Source organism: Puntigrus tetrazona, chromosome 2 (genome assembly GCF_018831695.1).
Source record: "Puntigrus tetrazona isolate hp1 chromosome 2, ASM1883169v1, whole genome shotgun sequence".
NCBI lineage: Eukaryota > Metazoa > Chordata > Actinopteri > Cypriniformes > Cyprinidae > Puntigrus > Puntigrus tetrazona.
This window is the reverse complement of record NC_056700.1, coordinates 2,267,033-2,289,804: the sequence shown is the minus strand read 5'-3', so window position 1 is coordinate 2,289,804 and position 22,772 is coordinate 2,267,033. Positions and strand designations below refer to the sequence as shown.

The window sequence follows — 22,772 nt, the reverse complement described above, 5'->3', positions numbered from 1 at the left end:
TAAATGTCAGTCAGTTTCTTTCCCGTTTTTTTAGCAATAAAAACATTCTGAGTGTTCATAATCCGGTACAAACCACAGAATGGGCATGAAAGAAATCAAAAAAAAAAAAAATTAATTAAAATAAAGTGCTTGCCATGAAGTGTAAATATTAACAATAACTTGACAGGAAAGACATAGAAACTATATCCATTCGGATACATGTATAACAATTTCTATTTTACATTTTTACACGTTATCATTAAATATTGCTACAGTACAATGATTCGGGAAAATAAAATCCACATTGTGGAAAACCGAAAGGAAAACTTTATATCTGACCGATTCCTTCAGCTGATTTCGACTTAAGGAATTCTGCATCCCTGACACAGATGGAGGTTCATTTCCCTAAGATGTCTACATAAAAAAAAAGATTTAAAGAAAAAGAGTAAGTAGGCATCACCTTTTGCATGAATTATGAATGTCGGTTACATCCGTGTTTAAGCACTTGATTTAACAAAGGGCTACGGGCCAACTAGACAGAAGTGATGCACTCTAACATGCACTCACCAATAACATCAAATCAACGTTAACACTGACGCTAGAGGCATTTGAGATGATGCTGAGGAGAATATTCCGTGGAAGCATGTCTCTGTATTCCTCTCTCATCGTTTCTATCCGCTCCTTAATCGGTGAGACTTTACAATAAGGGTTAATTCTCTAACATCGTTTTTTGCATCATTCACTAATAACAAACAACATTTTTACAGCATTAATAATTTAGGTTAAAGTTCACATAAATTTACTAGAATAGCTAATTCATATTTACTCATAATTAATGTCAATTTATTTTATTTTTTGAAAGTCGTCTATTTTGCTCCTTAAAGGACATTTATTGAATCAAAAATGCAATTAAAACATTAAGATACTTTTACAATTTAAAATAACTTTTCTATTTTAATATATATATATATATATATATATATATATATATATATATATATATATATATATATTTTTTTTTTTTTATTATTATTATTATTATTTATTTATTTATTGTGAGACAAAGCTGATTTTTCAGCATCAATAACCCAGTATTTAGTGTCACATGATGCTCCAGAAATCATTCTAATATGCTGATTTGCTTGAAATCTTTTAATATCTAATGCTGTTACAACTGAGTGCATCCTAGCTGAATAAATAATAATTTATCCAAAAAAAAAAACTTAATGGACTTTAAACAGTAGCGATGCAGAAATTAACACTGACCTCGAATTAAAAAGGCTGTAAAAATATTGTTTGTCGTTAGTTTGTGATATCTAAACTGTAGCATTGTTTAAAAGAGACCTCATGTTAGTTGTACCGTTTATAAATCTGTCAAAAAAGCTAAAAGGAAACTAAAGACTGCTGACAAGTGTGTTCGACAGGTGAACCCTGGTGTTATTAGATTGTAATGTCACTAGGTGTGTTTGGTTTGGGGCAGAGAGAAAATGTGCAATAGTGAAAAAAGAAACTCTGCCTTCTGCAAGAACCCAGCGAAAAAGTCCACGTATTGCATTTGTCCTGAAGTTTTTCATATATACACACACAAAATATTTACTGATATTCATATACACACCCACAGAACGCACTGATGATATTCTACACCAGACATTATACGTGAGATTTTGAGTGCTGTATTTCAATAAAAACATTTTTCCAAAGTCTTTGTAGTGCCAAAAGAGCACCCCCACTCGCAGTCCATCCTACATGTCAGTTGTCTGCCAGATATTTACCTACAGAATACAAAAAAAAACATCAGATACTGCGTGAAAATTAACTTCAGGGTTTGCACAGATACTATAATTGAATTCCAGGTCTTTTTAATTTTTCAAAAAACATTTTGGGGTTACTTACTTGCTTTACCGCAAAATAAATTAATGAAAAATAAATAAATAATAATAATAAAAAAGTTACATTTTATATGCAAAAACTATTAGCCTAACAAATTTAAAATCCAATCTTCGAGACAAATAGTAACACAAAAAGAATAAATTAATTAAAAGCAATAGCACAAACAAATAAATGAAATAAACTGCTTTAAATCAGTGGTTCTCAAACCTTTTACATATTTTCCAATAAGGGACAATATTTTCCACCTTAAATTTATTCACATGTGCATTTTTTTTTAGCTAGCAGTCGCAAAGGGTCCTGCAAAAAGGCGCTTTGCCACAGAAAGCACATTTCAGAGTAGAATTACTGGCTATAGCGTTATTTACCAGAGAAAAAGCATGTTCTTTTTTGTCTTCAGAAGAGCCGAAAGCTTAAATACAGCACCTTTAAGGACTTTGTAGGTAGATATTTCTTAAAAGACATACCTGCAGAAAACCTTTTTTTGACCAAAGAGAGTCTGTAGCCTGAACCGACGAGTTGAAAATCGCATCCAGACAGAGTGCTGCCCTCACTGGTGAACTGCACTGCCAGCTGAGAAGGTCTGCTGGGACCTCGGCTAACCGGAAGCGAGCCAGAAGAGCGCCACGCCTGACACACACAACGACAGGACAACCGTATCGCGTTCACATAGTGCATTTGTTAACATTTCCACTGGCACATTAACGACGACCGGGAAAATTCAGAACACGACCTGTTGCGGTAACTCGATCTGCTGCCACAGGCATGCGTTGGCTTTTTAAAAAAAGAACGATAGTATCGTGTATTGTGTTTTTAATGTGCACGAATTTGCGTTAGGATGAGCTTGCGATGACGTTCTTTGGTGTCGTTAATGCGATGCACTTTGCTTGTTTTCTGTAGCTGCTTTTTAAATAACCGAGGAAGCGTAAGCATTGTAATTAGTACTTTACAATGTTTCCATTAATTTATTATTCGTGTTAAATACAAATTCAGTCACATTAAATACATTAGGCTGCACTACTCGTCGTTTAGTTGAACCTTGGGCTCGATGGTTTAATGAAGTGTCTGCAACTGTGAGTGAATGAATATTTAATGAGGCATGGACCTAGACTGTTTATGATTGGTTCTAGCGCCGCTTAAAAAAAATAAAAATAAAAAAAATAATAAAAATAAATAAACAAAATAATAATTATATATATATATATATATATATATATATATATATATATATATATATATATATAAAATTGTATTTATTTTTTTAAACCATCAGCTTTTGTATTAATGCATGTAGCTCTTGCACGACTTACATCACAATGATTTCCTGGTTATCAGGATGTAATGTAAGAGTAAAATGTGAAAAAAAATATTTTGTGCATGTGTTCAATCCAGACCTAATTGCAGGCATTTACCCAAAAGCACATCAAAAATCCCCCAATTCATGATGATGTAACTATAAGTTTAAAATTATAACTTGTTCCTGGGTTTGAAGCAATCTCCACTTGCATTATTTAGCAGACGCTTTCATTCAAAGCGACTTGAGGACAATAGAAGCAAATCAAACCAAAGAAAGGCAAAAATGTGCCTTTAAAAAACTAAAAAAAAATACGAGTTCCTGTCCTCTATGCCTGATTAAAAACGCATGTAATTGTGATATTTTTGTTCAAAACATCACTATTATTATGATAACCTAGGAGTTAACAAAGGTTTAATTCGACTATTTGTATCTTTGGTAATAAAATGTGATATTATGCAAGACATTTTTTAACACTGCCATGATTACAAAAAGGACTAAATTTATACCTTTCAAGTTTTTTTTAGGACACAAAAGAATATCGGAACTGAGTGCCATTTAAATAAAATGTGTCCCACAGAAGAAAGACGGTGAGATTAACATGAAAGTAAATAATGACAGATTTTACATTTTGGGGTGAACTATTCTGTAAGCATAACGCATGAATCCCTTTTGAGACTTGGTTTTAAATTTCAGGAGGATGCGATTATAAATATGTATTGCGCAACTAAAAAGTAGAGAAATACGAAAGAGCATTTCCATGCATTTATTTCAGTTTGTTTTGAGCAAACCGCAGTCAGATTGGAAACGGACGACAAGCCTCCGCAGTGAACGGATATACTTCATCTGCTCAGCTAGCAGAACCAAAAGCAAGTTGCCGTCCGAACAGCCTTTCATTAATGACCTCAGCATCACTGAGCTGCGGTTCAGGACTTTCAAACAGGCTACTTCTACATGGTTTCTACAAAAAACACTAAAATTCCAATTCAAGGCTGCCGTGGAATCATGTATGATAAAGAGCGCGATAACGGCTAGCTGGGCTTCCTCCTCGATCCTTTACTTAAGAGTAATTCAATTTACTACCATTAGGGCAAGCTGCCAAGTAAACCACGTTGCTCGGCTTAGCATGAGCTAAGCATTCCTGCAAAGCTGTTAGAAGGCTTCCCTTCCTTCAGTTATTGTCTAAAGGGCATTTACCTCCATTTTCAGACCTCTGTGAGAGCTCTGGGATCTTCCACATTATGTTCTGCTCCTCCGGGTTCCTTTAAATTCAAGAAATGGGCGAACATCACTACACAACACCGCACTGCTTGTGTTTTGCAATGTGACTTTCTGGACGGGTCCTCACCAGTGGGCAAGTGGGAGCATAGCCTGCAGTTTGTTCACGCCGCCGTCCACAGCTGCCATGAAGTGGATGTTGGTGAGCGGTGTGGGTATGGGCATGGCCTCCGTGTTGTATTTATAGTCTATCCTGAGGTCTGTGCTGCAGGCATCACCCCGCCAGCTCACCGCCAGGTTCAGCGGAGTGGACTGGATGCCTCGAGTGGACACCTGTGAGCACAAATCTCAGATATCACGCGCTAGAGGACGACCGAGCTCGGGTTTCACCGATACAGATAAGGGTCATGCTCAAATATAAAATCTCACCTGGTACTTCAGCATGTCTACGTTGTAGTACGTGGCCTGTGGCCTCTGCTCAGCCACCTTCTTCAGGTGACTCAACAGGTTTGACATGTTGACCCAGAACTCCTTTGAATCACCTGTAGGTGGCGTGGTGTCGCTGCAGGGAGAAAACATTTGCGGAATAAATCTCAAAGAATATCTATACCTTCTGCATGCAGTATTGTATTCACCAAACTGGAACTTCATAAAATTTTAAAGCTTTGTAAAATTATCACTTTTGTTAAATGCCTTGCAGACCAATGCATATAATCTCAAAATGACCAATATAGGGCTAGTGTTTAGTTTATATTGGTTCTTTTATTACATTTAATAATAAAAAAAAACAATTCAGAAATTTATCCTGAGCATTATGTTACTGCTGCTTATAAAGCAGTGTTATTTCAGTATTACTTAAATACTATTACATTATTTACAGCATATTTTCAATAAGCATTTATTTTTAAACTTTATTTTGTTTTAGACTTTTTTTTGCTTTAATTTATTTAAATTTCAGCTTTAGTTTGCAATTTTAGTACAAATTTTCTGTTACTTGCAAAGTCTGCGTTTTATTTATTTTAAGTGAATATTAATATTATCTTCATTAATTTATTATATTCTGTGGCAGTTTTAGTTAACAGTTATAACATTGTATTACAGTAGCTCTGCTTTGAAAAAACAATTATAAAACATTCCTAATTTTACTGTTTACTTCAAACTAGCGGTGTTTAGTATAATGGTACCATATTGGTTATTAGCTAATATTGCAATTTTCTACTCTTCATTGTTTTATATTTATCAGCTGATACTAAATATGTAATTGTTCAAATAAATGTGTCCCTTTACTGTCACCTAACTGTCATTTTAATTAGTTAAACACTGATTAAATAAAATCGCACTGGTAAATAAAATCTTCAGCAGGTCTCAAAATGAATGTATATTTTCATACTGCACATCATATGTTGTAATGCTTAAATTAGCATGTAGCATTTTTAGTGTTTTGGACAAAACACAAAAAACTTCATCCATAAACTTTATTTTGGGATGACCCTATTTTCAATCCCCTCAGTTTTATTTACAAAAAACCTGAAATGGCTTGACTGAATCATTAGAAAGCCCAGCTTAAAAGAACAATTTGTTCAATTTGTTGTGAGAAATCCCTACGCATTACCAGCACAGAAGCTGTGGGTTGGGAAGGACCTGCTCCAGTCGACTGTACTGACTGATGGTGAAGGTCAGCACCGGTGGACTGGGATGGGTGGAGAAGTGTCTGGTGATCCCTGCTGGGAAAGACAACACCATCTCACCGGCGATCTTCACCAAACACCTGTGACACACAGTAACACAGTGAGACGCAGTTTCAATCGATTCAACCCAAAATTCAAAATGCGCTCTGTGGCCTACTTAGTGGGATCTGCTCCTTTAAAGTAAGCGCTGATGGTCTCTGTGAAGGCGGCTGCCACCGGTAGAGTGTCCTGGGGACCCATTGTGAGAGGACTCGGACCTCTGGAGCATACTGAAATACAGACGCAGATCTAATATCATACAAAACGCACAACCTGTTGAACGTAAGAAGGCATTATGCCTCAGTATCATCTTCCTCACTTATCATAATTTAGCAATAACTGACTTGGGACAGCTCTGTTGTGGCCCACCTGACACAGAGAGGTTGAGCTCTCGGCCTAGTGTAGGTGTGGAGGCTGCGCTCAGAGAGGTGACGGAGGAGATGGAGGAGGTGCTTTCGGCTCTGGCCAGAGGAGCAAAGGGTGGAGGACTCCACGAGTGGATGGGGGGGCTGAAGGGTCGGGCCTGAGGAGAAACAGAACAGCCTGAACCAGACATATACTTTTTAAAAACAAAGGCATTTGGCTTTTTGGCATCAATGGATCTACAAAGAACCTTTACCATCTGTGGAACCTTTACATTCCACAAAAAGGTTCTTTAGTTTATTAAAACATGACCCAGGAACACAAAATGAGTCAGAAGTGTAAATAAATGCATACGTCATCTGAAAGCTGAATAAATAAGATGTAGATTGTAACGTAAGATGATGCATGGTTTGTTATGAAGTTTTTAATATTAAATCAAAACCCAGTTGAAGTTTGATTAATAGTAGTTGGAATGAACAATAAAAAAAAACTACTTAAAAACAAACACAAACAAAAGCATTCCTTGTGATTTCAGTGCGTCAAATGCTTCACAGCATTGGAGAAAGTCGACCGATGCAGTCATACCAGATCTGCTAGGTTTGGTTTTCCAGGTGGTAGTTTAGGTCGTGACGATGGTCTTGGTGGTAGAGGTGGGATCGGACTCCCAGCGGACAGCGGAGTGCCGGCACGTGCGGGAGACGACGGCCCTGGTAACATAAAATCAGATGATTATAACATAGTAAACAATGCTAAATCTGCAATTATTACCTTAAAGAGCCATTTAACTCTTAAAACAACATAAATGTTTGTATAAATGGTTGCACAGTATTCAACATGTCACCATTTTTCTCAGTGATATATTTCTGAAAGTGCTGTTGACTTCACCAAATGTCGGTAACACAGGGCTTCTCACTATAAACTAGTTGTTTATTGGCATGCTTATTATTAAAATATTAGTACAGTATTTATAAAGCACATATCCTGCATGACAATATTCTACATCCCTCATCCTATCCAACAGGATATATTCTACATCCAATCAAGGTTAATGTTGACTTGTTGATTTCTGAAATGTATAGTATTATAAATAATAATAATAATAATAATAATAGCATTTTATTTATATATTGTAGAATATTAATAATGATGAATTAATTAAAATAGCAATAATACTATTTCCTGTAACAGTATTGTAGACAAACAAAGTAACAAAAAGTAACAACATAGTTTTCACAGAGAAGGCAAAACTGTACAGCATAAATGTACTGTAAATTACCTTTTTAAATAAATGTAATAATCAAATTTATTTCTTTTTGCAAAATGTGATATTGCCCTTTTAGGTGGCATTAAGGCAGTGGAACAACTGCTCTAAAAACTACAACTGTGCCCGATATCAAAAAAGATACTATGGCCACAAAAAAAACATATGTTCCCATCAACTAGTGCCTTTGTTTTAATTTAAATTGGGGCTAAGACACAAGTAAATTAAAACCTGAGAAAAAAAAATCTGTAAAACATGATCACGGTTCAACTAAAACAAGGGAATAAACTAATAAAGCATGGCCATGAACTACAGCATCTAGTTTTTACTTCAGCATGCCGTTTGCACTACTTAAATATTTAGACAAAGTAAATCATGAAATTTGAGTGTGCTAGCCATTAAGCTACATTTTCTGTGTTACATCTACTGTATGCTAAACACTAAAGTGGTGCCAATCCTGCTCCGGCACAAGATTTCACATCAAGAGCTTCAAGTCTCCATTGATTTTCATATTATCTGTTTCTATGCTACGGAAGTCGTTAGAGACCAATTACTGTTTGGTTATGTATATTTTGCTAAATATTTTCTTTTGTGTTCAACAAAAGAAATGCTTACAGCCTTGGAACAATTCTAGGGTGCGTGAATAATAACAGAATTGTCTTTTGTGGATGAACCATCGCTTTAAAAGGAACACTCCAATATCTTTAAAAATAGTTAATATTTCAAGTCCAGCTGTTTAATGGGAGTATAGTTCCTAGCCATACTGGCCTAGAAAATTGCAACTATTCATTTTCTGTCATTCTTAGTACACGGTATAACTACAGAAGTGTTTAAAAAGGAAAAATATTGAAACTCTTTGTTCATTTTTTTGAGTGAGATGCCAATGGTCTAATCAGATGCAATGATCAATGCTAAGCTACAGCTAAAAATGATCAGCTGATTCAAAAACGGTACAACTCAACTGTTGAAGTTGAAAAATAGTGGAGTGTTCCTTTAAGTAACAGTTGCTAACTCACCACTGCCGGGCCCCGGGGAGCCCACCACACTCCTGTAAGTAGGAGGTGGCAGAGGAGGTGGGGTTCCTCTGAAGCTTCCTGCTGCGAGGTCTTTGGGTGATGTGCCAAACACAGAAATCTCATCCCTCATGCCCACCAGGTCAGGGGTTCTCCTGCTGTCGTCTCTCAAGGTAAGAGGGGAAGGTATGGCTCCATGAGGATGGTGGTCTGCTGGCGGGAAGGGCAGTCCGGGGCTGGCGGGGGTCATTGGGGACTCTTGGGTGAGCTCGGACTCCGGGAGCTGAAAGCAGCAGGGGAGGTCTGGAGGACTCAGAGGAGAGTCCGAGGGTGGAGGTGGTGGAGGTGAATCTGGAGGCGGGATGGAGTGGGGGGGAGGCGGGAGGCGGGAGGCGGCAGGTTGAGGGGCGAGGTTGGGGGCGAGTCCGTGGGGGAAGAAGACAGAGGCGGAGAAGGGGCGGGTTCGTCTGGGGGAGGGGGTCTGGCGGGAGAGCCTTCGCTGAAGCTCACCCAGCTGCACTGCACCACATCTGATGCAGACCTGGGCGTCTCCACAGGCCCAAAAACACTGTCCAAGTCAGGCATAGACGCCCCTCCGGATGGGTCAGATAATGGGGCGTCCTGACAGGCCGAAGCTGATCCCTCTCCTCTGATGCTAGGAACCACACTATAATAACCTGTTTAGAAAAAAAGAAATTAAGTACTCAAATACTTTTTCAACATTCACAACCACAAACTAGGGTAGCGAAATATTTATTGTATTGCTGTTTCAATAATGTACAAGCTAACATTATTGAGTATCTCACTTACAAAAATATGTTAGCACAGCCTATGTATTACAAACACGAATTTGACTTCATATAGTTCAACAAGAAGTTAATCTTGTCTGTTTTTGCTTTATTTCACCAGCAAAAATAGTTTCGAAACAAAGCTGTAGTGTGTATCTGAAAGCACAAGAGATGTTTAATTCTTAGATGAATCAGCATTTTTGAACAAATCAGTGAATCTGTGGCTTCATGGCTGAACGAATCAGTCATTTAAACAAATTTGCTGAATCAATGACTCACTTGTCACCACTGGCAGCTTAAAGTAAAATATGATCACATTTTTTTCTTTAAAAATATTTGAAGTATTATTTTAAACATTATTCTCATAGTATTATACATGCAATTCTAAATGAAGTGTGAACACATCTAAATTGCTTCTATACAACCTCTGAAGAAAAAATGTATCTGATTTAGAATTTGATTTCATCTGGTTGGTAATATAATTAATCTAGCTGAATATATTGATTATTGATTATTTAAGATGTTATGGAAAAATGCTCTTTACAAAGATACAAATGTTCACGGAATTCACTTTAATTTGGCAAATATCTTTCCAATGCACAGAATATAAAGAATATAATGAGCGTATCAATACCATTTTTGTTAATATCGCACGCCCAAATAATAAACAGAGCTGAGAACAAGTATCCTGTAGTAAGACACTTCTGTTCAGGAACTGTTCTTTCAGGAGACTGAAACTATGTTGGATGCTAAATTGGAAGTGTCAGCCCATACCGGAGGACTCTACAGAGCTAGAACTGCGTCCAGGTGGGGTCACAGGAATGTTCTTTGGAGGAAGTGGAGGCGGAGCTGAAAGGACAGATAACAGGGCATGTTCATAAAGAAGAACTTTCTTACAGAATACTGCACTGTATAAATAGCTTACATTATGATGATTAACATATCATAATACATGTTTACGTCTAACATCTAACAATTACAAAGTGATATACTAAAATGAAAATGAATGAAAACTATTTGGAAGTATTTTTCGTAAAACTAATAAAAATTGCAAAAGGCGCAACAAAACGGCCAAAAATTTGAAAATAAATAAATAGAAGCTAATTCAAAGCATTAGTTTAAAATAATAAAAATAATAATAAAATAACAGGAGATAACGTGTCTAGTATCCACGTTTATGCATATCAGCTTACATTGCTAATTAATTAATAAAATCAGTAATACTTATAAATAAAAGTGGATTGTTTTCCTGTGATCCGTTCAAAGTGTCGTGTTGCTAATAAATTGGATTTTTTCTGGTTAATCTTGTAGATCCAATCACATTCTGCAGTGAGCAGTAAAATGTGATGCTTTGTAGCATTCATTAAGAACTATTTGTCACCATTTTGTGTTTTATTGGTGACTTTCCTGGGGCAGTTTTTAAGCTTTAAACGGGTATTATCAAAAACATTTTGGACATTTGACATGCAGTACCTCCAGTGGGCAGAGATCTGCTGAGAACACAGGTGGAGAGAGAAGTGGACTGACACCAGAGCTCCGGCTCAACCGGGAACACTGTCATTAACATTCACGAATGAAATACCCATCAATACCTCCCTCGACTGACTTACAAATCACAGCAGTGCATGACACACAAGAACAATAATTTACATTTCGTCTGCAAATTTCTTGTGAGGTCTGATCTTGCAAACCTCAAACCGCATTTATATTAAAAATGAACTCATCAATGTCAGGTTATCGAAAAAATACTGGTACCTTCTGAGTTGTGTGCTTCGAAATTGGTCTCAAACGGTGGGCCGAAGAACGCTGTTGTGTTTTCTCTTTTGACGAGACAGAAGCAAAATACAAGGTCAAAACATCCCAAGGGTATTCGGGCAATGAGATTTAGTAATGTTATTCGATTTAAAACTGATAATTCAATAGTGAGCAGAAACACCGACATGTCCACAAGGGTTTGTGACGGTGTACTAACCTGGGCGGGTCCGAACCAGGTCCTGGAGTTGTCGTGGGTGTTGGAGTAGATCGTCGTGGTCTGGCGATCTCCTCATCTGGAATATGCAAAGTCAAATTGACTAATGTAGAAACTCGGGTGATGTGACAAAACACAGGAAGTCAATATTTCCAAAAATACACTCACTTGACAGGTTTCGCTTCATCGGGCACTGTAACAAAAGACATAAAAGAAGAAAATGCCATAACAAAGACCACAAATACTGTAATGCGCATATATATATATATATATATATACACACACACACACACACACACACACACATACATACATAAACACACCCACACAAACGTGTTTGAATTTATATATACATAATCAATATACACAGTATAGACACATGTACTACGTCCATTTTTTTATATTAACAAAAACTTTTGAATAAACTTGGATATATCTTTTGACAGCACAAAAATAAAATAAAATAAAATAAAATAAAATAAAATAAAATAAAATAAAATGAAATAAAATAAATCGGACCATCTTCTAAAAATTAAATATTATAAAAAATAAAATAAAATAAAATAAAATAAAATAAATCGGACCATCTTCTAAATTTTGAAATTTAGTAATTTATTAAAACACTAATGAGTCAAAAACAGCACAACACATATTATAAAATGAAAAAAAAAACAAATCTAAGAGTTCAAAGGCAGAGGTATTATTTGGCACCTGGTCACTGTTTTCCATTAGTTCCAGTTATAACAGCGGATGAGCGACAAACATCTTCGGCTAATGGAAAACAGAGTCCAGGTGCCAACTCTGAAACATTCACATCCAATGTGCTGAAGCTGCAGATCATATCAAGAATCTAACGATTCCCTCCCATTGATCCACGAGGGTGTCAGTGCAGAGCGAACAATCATCACAATGAAAGGGTCACAGAAGCTCAGGCCTCTGTATCATACGCAACACAGATTTGTAGTACATTAACAAGATCCGTACTTACCGGACTTCGCCTCTGATATCAGCAAAAAAGGAGAAAGAACAGACCTGGTCAGAGAGCGAGTTACAGATCAGTGCTATTAACAAAAAATGAAATACCGCCTTTGATGCATCTTTCCCCAACCAATGCTTCAAACCAAACCAACAACACATATCGTTGCCTGTGTTTACTGTTTCTTAATATTAGGTATATCACTAATATTACTAACTGTATATTGGCAATCTGCAAAAGTTGAATAAAACTGCAGAAATATAGTTCTGCACTATACATGAAGAAGAACACAATAAATGCATTATAAACGTATTTCTTTTCTTAAGCTTGAAAAGCGCAGCAAGGTAATAGCAACAGAATGGCCATAGCTGCTTTAGTGCTATGTGGCTGGAAAAAACTAAAATATAAACGTACATAAAGCCATTAATTAATATATTCGGTTTAAAAATGATTTATGTTTTTATTTTTTCAAACAAAGCTGTAGGGACGCTGGATAAATATTAAAACGAATTACTAAGCCAAGATTAGCTTAATGTTATGGGCAAAAACTAATATCAGTACTATTTTGTCTAAACAGCTTTACATTTGTAAAAAAACAAAAAAACATTTTAAATAGTACAAGCGTACACGGCATCACAGCATAAAAATTTATAAAATTATAACAGCATAATAATACATTATCGTTCAAAACTTTTGTGGTCAGTACGATTTTTTAAAAAGAAATTAATATTTATATTTTGGATATTTTATATTTATTAATTAGGTATCAAATTGATTAAAAGAGTCAGTAAAAGCCTTTTATAGTTTTATGAAAAGTGAAAATGTATCATGGATTTCTGAACAATATTAAGCAACTCTTTCTTGAGCTCTATTTCAGCATAACAGAATGATTTCTGAAGAATCGTGCGATACTGAATACTGTAACAAAAATACATTTAAATCAATATTACTTTTTTTTTGATCCCACAAATGCAGCCTTGGTGGTCATAAGGGGGTTCTTTTAAAAACATAAAAAAAATCTTACTGACTTATGTGTGTGTGTATAAAACACACATTACACGCTTTAGATTACATTTAAAAGTGTTATTAATTGATTACTGTTTTTTGAATTTAAGCAAGCATTAGATAATGATTAAATATATTCTAAATGTAAAAGCAGCTGATATGAATATGCACAGTTGCATATCTAAAATCATCCAACAAACACCAATAAATGAAAGAAAATCACTGATATACAATATCATGTATCCCAGCACAGATACACCATCTTGAACTAGGCCTCTGACTGATTGGCCATTGGCTGTCACGCTCCTTAGGGCTGAGATACATCACCTAAACTGACGTACGTGACAGATGTTATGCAATTTTAATTAGCATCTTTAAAGGCCTAAGAAAGTGTAGAAACACTTGCTTACCGGACTCTTTCTCTGTGTGAGGAAACAAACAGAAAAACAGAGGAAATCATCTCAACATTTGAAATGGGAACGTTACTATGGGACATCAGCTCTGTAAGGAGCAACAGCGAGACTAACCAGAGGAGAAGGAGAGATGGCCAGCGTCCCCACTGAGGCCTTCAGCTCATCCATAGTAGACACTGTACAGTTTCCACTGTTTGCTGTCAAAGGTTTGATCTTGATCTTAAATTTCTTTCCGTGCTCCTCCTCTCCCTCCGACTCACTGGAGGAGAAGAACGTCTTGACTTTTGGAGCTGGTGAGTCTTGTTAAAGAAGAATAGATATATATTTTCTATAGATATATATTTTGTTTTCTATTCTGACGCTGGACGGTTGTAAAAAACCATGTTAACGTTAATAATGTAGGAATAAAGTATAACGATAATAATAATTTGCACTGCTAGATGTGATACGAGTTAACCGATCGTTAGATTTAAATCACTATTTGTAGTGTGATTTATTGTAATGCTTTTTTCGTCAGTTGGTCAGAACAAACATGGCAGACATGTTACTTGAAAAAATTATATATGGTGAATATATTTATACATAGCAAGTTTTAGGGTACTGGTGCAGTACACACATACTTCTCAAAACGTTAAATTAATCCGCGCTGGAGTACAACCCCGCACATGAAATATATAATTCAATATATAATGCAATTCTTGGTCTTCAAACAGAGATGGCGACAAAGAGGCAAAACGTACAGACTGCGGCTTTAACTATTTAAGCGCTTGAAAAGATAAGAAACAGCACAGGTCAATATGCAAACACAGACCGAAAGGATATTTCCTCCTTGTTCTCCGGGTTTAACGCTGTAACCCTCATCGTCAACATCAGGAGAGTTCTGCTATCAAACGGACAGGTGAGGCACTGCATGCACAGGAACTATAAGAATAATCAGCATTCGGGGAGATTTACTTACATAACGATCCCAGTCGATCTCACCGTAGAAACCATTCGGTGCACCATTGGCTTTTTTCTGGAAATAAAACATGCGGGATGAGATATTGTAGTTATTTCACAACAATGCCTAAGGTATAATCTTCAGTGTCGTGAATTATGATGTACTCACAGATTTTTCTTTGTCTGGGGATCCACTGAAAAATATGACATCAAATGTTCAAATTTTAGATATATGACTGAATGATAAGCATAAACGGTAAGATTTGAAATATACTTTAAATCTACCAAATTTATGGGCATAAAGATAATAGAAAGTGCTATCAGCTTCAGATCCACATTCTATTTATTACTCTATTCATCCACAAAAATATTACTACAAACTGGCTGAATATTATAATCTTCAGTATAACTGGCTAGCTGATATGCAACATCCAGAGTCAGGTATACATCGTTTTTATATATCATTCGCACAAGCAAAATTGTGTATTTTCTGTTTTCATTTATTGAAAGAAAAACATATTTTGGTGTCATAATAATTACAACAGGTTGTGAAATAGTTATGGCTATTATTATGGTGTATTATCCATTTCAGAACCGTGGTTCTTAACCAGCAAGTGTCTTCAACAAACCATCCAGTGGGCCTTATGACTTTAAATATGACAAAATAATCACTACAATAAACACGCACCGCTATGAAATATAGCATGGATTCACAATGTCTTCAAAAACTTTCATTTTAGAAATAATATAATAATAAAACATCGTGCAAAAGTCATATAAACTCTGCTAAACTTCATGGGCAGAATAATAATGAATGTACCTTAATGTAGTTACGCCTAACTCAGAAATACTGTATCATAGAAACTGTGACTAAAAATGTTTACTTATCCAACGTGAACGTAACGGGGCCTTTTCATACTGTCGGGGCCCAGGAGTCAAAAAGGTTAAGAACCACTGCGATAAACAACAAGTAACAAACCGAATGGCTGCTTGCTTTATTGAACAAGTCGTTTCCTGTCTAATCTTTTCGCGGTTCTAGGTCAAAATAAGCTGCAAAGTGGACCAGACTTTATGCCAATAGAAAAAAGGCCGGCTCTTCTACTACTGAGCATTTGACAAACTTAGACTGAGCAAAGTCTTAGCCATGCATCAGCATAGAAAGCACAATTCACTCAAATCGCAATGAACCAGGGTTTGCCAAGGCAGCCATTTCTACACACGAATCAGTGAGCAAATCAGAATGTTCTTTAGAGATGTGTGTAGAGCTGATGTCCACGGTCACATCAGACTGCTCTTACTCACGTGGAGTCACTGTCCTTTTCTTTCTTCCGTATCCCGAAGGCCTTTCGGGTACGCTTTTTCAGTCCTGTTAAAAGTCACGGTCATCGTCAGGAACAAAATAATACATACATTTTCAGATAACCGTTTTCTATTTTAAAATATAACGTTTCCCTGTGACGCAAAGCAGAATTTTTGATCCTCACATGATCCTCCAGAAATGACTCAATGCTGATTTGAAGCATAAATAATGAAAATGGTTGCGCTACTTAATATTTTTAATATTACTGACCACAGTCTCAAAACTAAAACAAAATTAAATTAAATTAAATTAAATTAAATAAATAAATTATAAATATATATATATATATATATATATATATATATATATATATATATATATATATATATATATTTTTTTTTTTTTTTTTTTTTTCTCATGTAATTTAATTATGTTAATGTTCTGAGTTAATATATATAGTCGGATTGCACATAAATCATTTTGGATAAGACAATTGCTAAATAAATTACAAGTAAGCAGAAATGTTCCTTGTAGTTTCTATTAATCAAATAGCATAATAAATTAAACAAATGAATAAATAAACACATATATATTTATATAGTATAATACCAATTACATGTTTTATGTTTTTATATAAACTTCATGTCATACTACCTCAGTAGAAAATTTAATTCACTAACATCTAAAAAACAAACGCAAAAAAACAGTCACCAGGGAAGGAACATTTCACATAAATAATACAACATCTGCAAGAAAAAAAAAAAATTTTTAGTCTGAAGATCTCATTCTAAATGGACTGAATTAAAGATGCTTTTTTTAAAAACAAATATTTCTTCATGACCAAATTTGCAACGAGGCCATGCAGTCAGCAGCAACAAATATGCACGGCCTAATGCTTATTTTTCAATATTTTCTCCATCTTCTGGTGTACTTGTATGCAGAAACAAAAGCCCCCGATGAGCACTGGCATCATGGTTGATTTTAACAGAGAAGCGCAAGAATTTATAGCCTGGAGATCTTGGCATGACGGCATACGGGAAGGCTCGAGGGGCTCTGGGCCAGTGTAAAAGCCTCTAGTTGTAGGTTCACCCATCATGCCTCTGGTCTAAAAGACCTCTAGGGAAAAGCTGACATTTCCTCCTCCGCTTGGCTAAACGTGAAGCAATTAAACCGAGTTACTCCAAAACAAATACGAGGAGATGAAACTGCTTGCAGCTTGCTCGCTCCCAAACACTCGAATCCTAAAACGCCACTTAATAAAAATCGGTTTTGTGAGATCGGATTCAAGGAATGATAGCTCACCCGCTGACGTGATGCGATCACACGCCGTCATTCAAAACCTGCGTGACTGTCTTCTTCAGTGCAAACACAAAAGGAGAAATTTTGAGGAATGTACTGGCTGCTCTTTCCCACAACTGACTGCTCGGTTATCGGAAAGGACAATTTCCAATCCACAAAAGGACACAAATACATCATAACGATGGTCCATACAACACATACCATCAAATCTGGTCAATACAATCTATATTTACTTAAGCTTGCTTATATAGCTTGCAATAAACTCAATGGTATCTATGGTATTGTCTAAAAAATCTTACTTCTTGGGGGCAAATAAGTCACGGTAACTATTTATTTTACGGTTACACCCATTAGTTGCTTATAAGCACGCATATTGCATTTTTAGCCATTTATTAGTGCTAATTAATCACATATTAATGTCTTATTCTACATGCCTAATCCTACCCAATACCTAAATTTAACAACTATTAATAACCAAACAGCAAATTAAGAATTTACTTGTAAAGTGCTACCTATTCTAAAGCGTTACCGAAGTCACTTTTGATCATCAAGTGTACTTACATCCGAATACGGTAAATGCATTAAAAACAGTAACATTATTAAATATTATTAAAGTTTTAAAGAACTTTTATTCTGTTCGAAAACATTATCAAATGTAATTATTCCTGTGATGGAAAGCTGGATTTTAAGCATCCACTCCAGTTTTTAGTGTCACGTGATTTTTCAGAAATCATTCTTATGTGCAGATTTGATGCTCAAGAAACATTTATTATTGGAAAAAAATGTTTCGTGGAAACTATATGCATATATTTTTTTTTACATTCTGCGACGAACAAAACAACATCTGTTTGAAATCTACTTTTTATTAGATTATTATTATAATTATTTTACATTACCGACCCCAAAGTTTTAGATGGCACTCTTTGAAATGTCCTTCATTTCTAAAATAAAATAAATAAAATAAAAATCACACAGGTTTGGAACTACACCGGGATTAATAAAGAATGACAAAATGTGCATTTCCAGGTGATCTATCCCTTTAAATGAAAGGAAATAAATCAAGGCATGAAGTGACCTATAAGATCATGAGGGTGGGACTGTGGTCCACAGACCAAAGGCGCACAAGCATCCCGATGGCAGATTTATTTTGTGCATTCACATGTGTAAACCTGGCCCACAGAAACCCCTCATTTTAAATGTGCCATCGTGAGGTTTTGTGTGTGTGTGTGTGTGTGTGTGTGTGTGTGTGTCACGGTGCATACACACATGCCCACTGGCCCTACAACGTGAGACACATAATCCTTCACCTCCTTCAAGGAGACAAACACCAAAACAATGCATTCGGATGTCATGTAACTTACAGGATATATTAGCACGCTGATACACAGCATCAACAGACAAGCGATGAATTTAAGGGCCAAGAGTGGAATTTTTACCTTGCATCATGGTTGCAGCACTTCATTCCTCGGTTTCACGCGAGCAAACAAACTGACACGAGATACAGCAGTGATCCGGTAACCGGTCGTTAAAGGAAAGGCTCATACTGCCCGGCCCCTCGCGCCCTCGTCTCTCGGGTTTCCCGGTAACCGGTGGGTTAGGCCCCGGGCACCGCCGCATCAGCAGCATCCACGCACGCCATCATCACAGAGGGGATGCTGAGGACAGCCGCTGATGAACGGAGAACGAGAGTGTGGGAGGGTCGCGTAATTACGAACCGTACTATGGCGGAGGCTCCGCTCGTGAATATTAATAAGGTCACGTCGACGTAGGTTGGCAACCTTCCTGGACCGTCCAGTCAGGTAGCGAATTGATATTCATGAGCCAAGCCTTTCGACGCTGTTGGATTCGTTGGTTCGCGGATTCACCAGCGTTCTACGCCGCTCCGTCAGCGAATCAGGTAAGGCTGCGTCACGGTGCGTCATTAATATTCATGAGCCGAGCAAACCCGTAGTAGGCTTCGTACATTCACGAGGGGGATATTAGGGGCAAAGGGACTGATCCCATGGCGAGCCGTTTCGACTTTTAATACTTCCCGGATTTGACTTTTTGATATCAACAATTTAAATTTGAAAATGTTCATTTCTGATATCAGCAATTATATTTCTACTAGTAACAATAGCAATTACCTTTTCGCTATTACGGTGTTAATTGTTGATATCAACAATTACGTTATTGATATCAACGACTGAACTCTTAAATCAAGAATTAAAGTCTGTAACTGTATTTTCACTAGTTAAATCTTCACAGACTGCCATTCAAATTTAATTGTTGATATCAACAGTTAAAATGCTGATATCAATAATTAAAAAGTTGATATCAAGAAACTATTGCTTATTTGAGGTCACTTCATTTCTAGCCATAATTGTTGATTTGATTACGCAGACCATCATTATAATCACTTTATTCTCTTTTTAGATACTGTTCAGTGCTTTGACACGCTCTGCATTGTTAAAAGTGCTATGTAAATATAAGGGATTCATCGACTGATCAATGTTTTCATCAGCTGTTTGGTCTTCATTCTGACGTCACCCGTTCACTCAAAAGGATCTATCAGTGACGTAACAGGCGTACAAATAAAACACATCTACATCTCGGATAACCTGACAGTGAGCGTACTTTCATCAAATGCTTTAATGCCTAACTAACGCTTTAATGTCAGTGGATCTGTGAAATGTTGTATTTCAAGGTCTTGAGTCCGGAGGAAGACCGAAGAGGCAAAGAATCCAAGCTGCTTGAAGTCCAGCGTGAGGTTTTTACAGTCGCTGGTGATTTGGGGTGCTGTGGCGTCTGCGGGTGTTGATCCATGATGTTTTATCAAGTCAAAAGTCAATGCAGCCTTCTGTCAGGTGATTCTGGAGCCCTTTATGCTTCCATTTGCTAAAAATCTTTATGGAGATGCTGATAGGTCCGCTTTCGGCACCTGCTCACAGCGACAAGACCACTTCCAAGTGCTTGGCTGACCATGATATTACTGCGCTTGATTGAACAGCCAACATGCCTGACCTGAAGCCCATATGGAGTCTATGGTACAGTTTCAAGAGAAAGATGAGAAACCCAACAGAAGACAGATGAGCCGAAGCTCAATGCTTCCTCAGCAGAGCCAGACACTGATCTTCTTCCATGCCAGTCCTCACTGATGCTGGAGGATGCCTGACCAAGTACTGAGTGCAGAAATTAAATCACTTGCTTTGCAAATACTTTTTTGAAATTGTTTTAGTAAATATTCTAATGCTAAGCTACTGAATTTTGACTTGAATGAGCTGTAAGCTCTAATCATCAAAAATGTTTTACTTTACATGGAACGAGTCTAAAATGTATATATTAAAGTTTTACTTTTTGAAAGAAGTTCCAATAAGTTGAGACTAAAAATGTTTGTTACGGAGATACCATAAATAGCCGCAAGGTGGCAGCAGCTGAAACAGATTTTCAAAAGGCTGCAAAATAATAGGGCCAATGAAATCTTGAAATCTTGTCAACAGACTGCTGGAATCTCTCATCTGAGATTACTGATTGAAAACAGGCATCGGTTCGCAGAAATCTGACCAGCAACACCAGAGTAGGTTAGTTAACAGGAATAAACACAGACACAATATTTATTTGCGGAGAAAATGTAATTTACGGTGAACCATGTGCTGTTCACCCAGACACATTTTACAACCTTTAAACACAGAATATGAATGAAACGAGTGTTGCTCTGCATCGATTGATTTCACTTTATTAAAAAAATAAAAGTTGGCATAGATATACAGTCTGGCGATATATGCCTAAACTCTTTAAACTGCCCTCCTCTTTCTCAACAAACTCCTTGTTTCATTCCTCTTGAATGAATTCTCCGTACGCATCATCAGATATGAAACCTGGCCCTCATCTCGAGCGCGTGATAAACGATAGCGCTATCAGGAAATTCTGCCTTTTCTGTGAAGGGAAAGTGATCAGACTTGTTTTTGCCTCAATCACTTCCTCCTCTGGAGCCGAGGGCCCTAAGAAGTGCCTCCAGGGGCCCACATGTATTGAGTTTCCACGTGCTGCGCTCTGGAACAACAAGCGCTTTGACGTCAAACACTGCAAACTTTTTGCGGGCGCTCCCAAAAAAAAAAAATTCCCAAGCATTCGTGGCTCCTGACATGGGGACGATGGAAAAAGTCGACCCAAGTGTCACGGGATTTTTAGTAAGAAGTGACTGTACCCTAAATAGCACGTCCCGAGCATCCTCTCTGATAACCGAGACCCTTGTTATTGTTCTAATATTAACACCACGTCAGAAAATATTGTTATATTTAACAAACTTGGCTTTCAGAGTGTCAAAAACAGGCAAAACGTTCCCACCACACTCTCAGAAAAATGCCCATTAACTTAGTAGCAAGTAAAATATTCATATTTATTTATTTAATTAAACATTAATTTGGTGAGCTCTTTTGACATAATGTTGATCATTACATTGCAACTTAATACTGTGTGTGATATAAACACTTTATTTTTGATTCAGTAGATAAAAGTCCTCTGTACTAAATTTTCCCGACAACTCTGAAAACTGGGCAGCAGATTTTAGGACTATATAAGGAGAACGAATGCTGAAATGAAGAGTTATTTTATGTATTTTAGTAAAGCAAAAGACATATGCGTGTTTAAAAAAAAATGACTATTCTGTCTTCATTTACTGACCCTCAAGTTGAATTTCTACTTCAACTCCACATTATTTAAAATATCTCTTGTGTTCAGCACTAGAAAGTAATCCATATAGGTAAAAGGCGAGTAAATTCATTTTGGCATCAACTTTTATTGTTTTTATGCTTGATTGAGTTTCCGTTATGATGAAGTTTCTGTGGTAAATTACCTAAAAATGAGTTGGAAAAACTCGTATAAGTTGCAACTTGTGTATATGCTAAGCATTAAGTTCCTCTTAAGGCCTTCAGACAAACATACTTAGGGTTTGTTCCAGCTGATCAAATATTTTCATGATATCCTGAGATGTTTATCCCGTAACGGCTTTACATTCAGTCAAACGCCATGTTCGCTACACAAAGGTCATCAGGCTTAAGCTGATCGTCGACGTTACTTGTAAACAGACTTGCTGCGCAGGATACGCTTGGGTGGTTTCTGGGCGGCGGCAGATGTCACGTCTGCGTGATCGGTGCTCTGATACGTGTGAGTGAATGCACCGGTTCGTTCCGTCTTCGGTGATCAGGGGATACAGCTAACAATTAATACGTAACCGTAAAGTAGTAGTAAGGGGAAACACTGCCGGCGAAAACAGTTTGAGATTTTGGGGGTTTTCATAAAGTCGTTTTTTTCAGAATAGTGGAAAGAAAACATCTTGAAGACATTGTTGGTTGTTTCACTT

General features: G+C 36.7%; 1 protein-coding gene across 1 annotated transcript; it reads right to left on the bottom strand.

Moving 5' to 3' along the window:
• Positions 1–1,632: 1,632 nt before the first annotated feature.
• Positions 1,633–19,126, bottom strand: sgip1b (SH3GL interacting endocytic adaptor 1b). The gene is given in 25 exon segments (XM_043257962.1): positions 1,633–1,751; positions 2,334–2,462; positions 2,465–2,494; positions 4,355–4,422; positions 4,509–4,711; positions 4,808–4,940; positions 5,991–6,146; positions 6,224–6,335; positions 6,475–6,628; positions 7,054–7,175; positions 8,746–9,121; positions 9,124–9,419; positions 10,305–10,379; positions 11,004–11,084; positions 11,286–11,350; positions 11,503–11,578; positions 11,668–11,692; positions 12,488–12,499; positions 13,891–13,902; positions 14,008–14,186; positions 14,716–14,773; positions 14,852–14,908; positions 15,002–15,026; positions 16,135–16,198; positions 18,868–19,126. Coding segments are annotated over 25 exon segments (2,541 nt in total). The 5' UTR covers positions 18,878–19,126; the 3' UTR covers positions 1,633–1,728.
• Between the last annotated feature and the right edge of the window lie 3,646 nt (positions 19,127–22,772).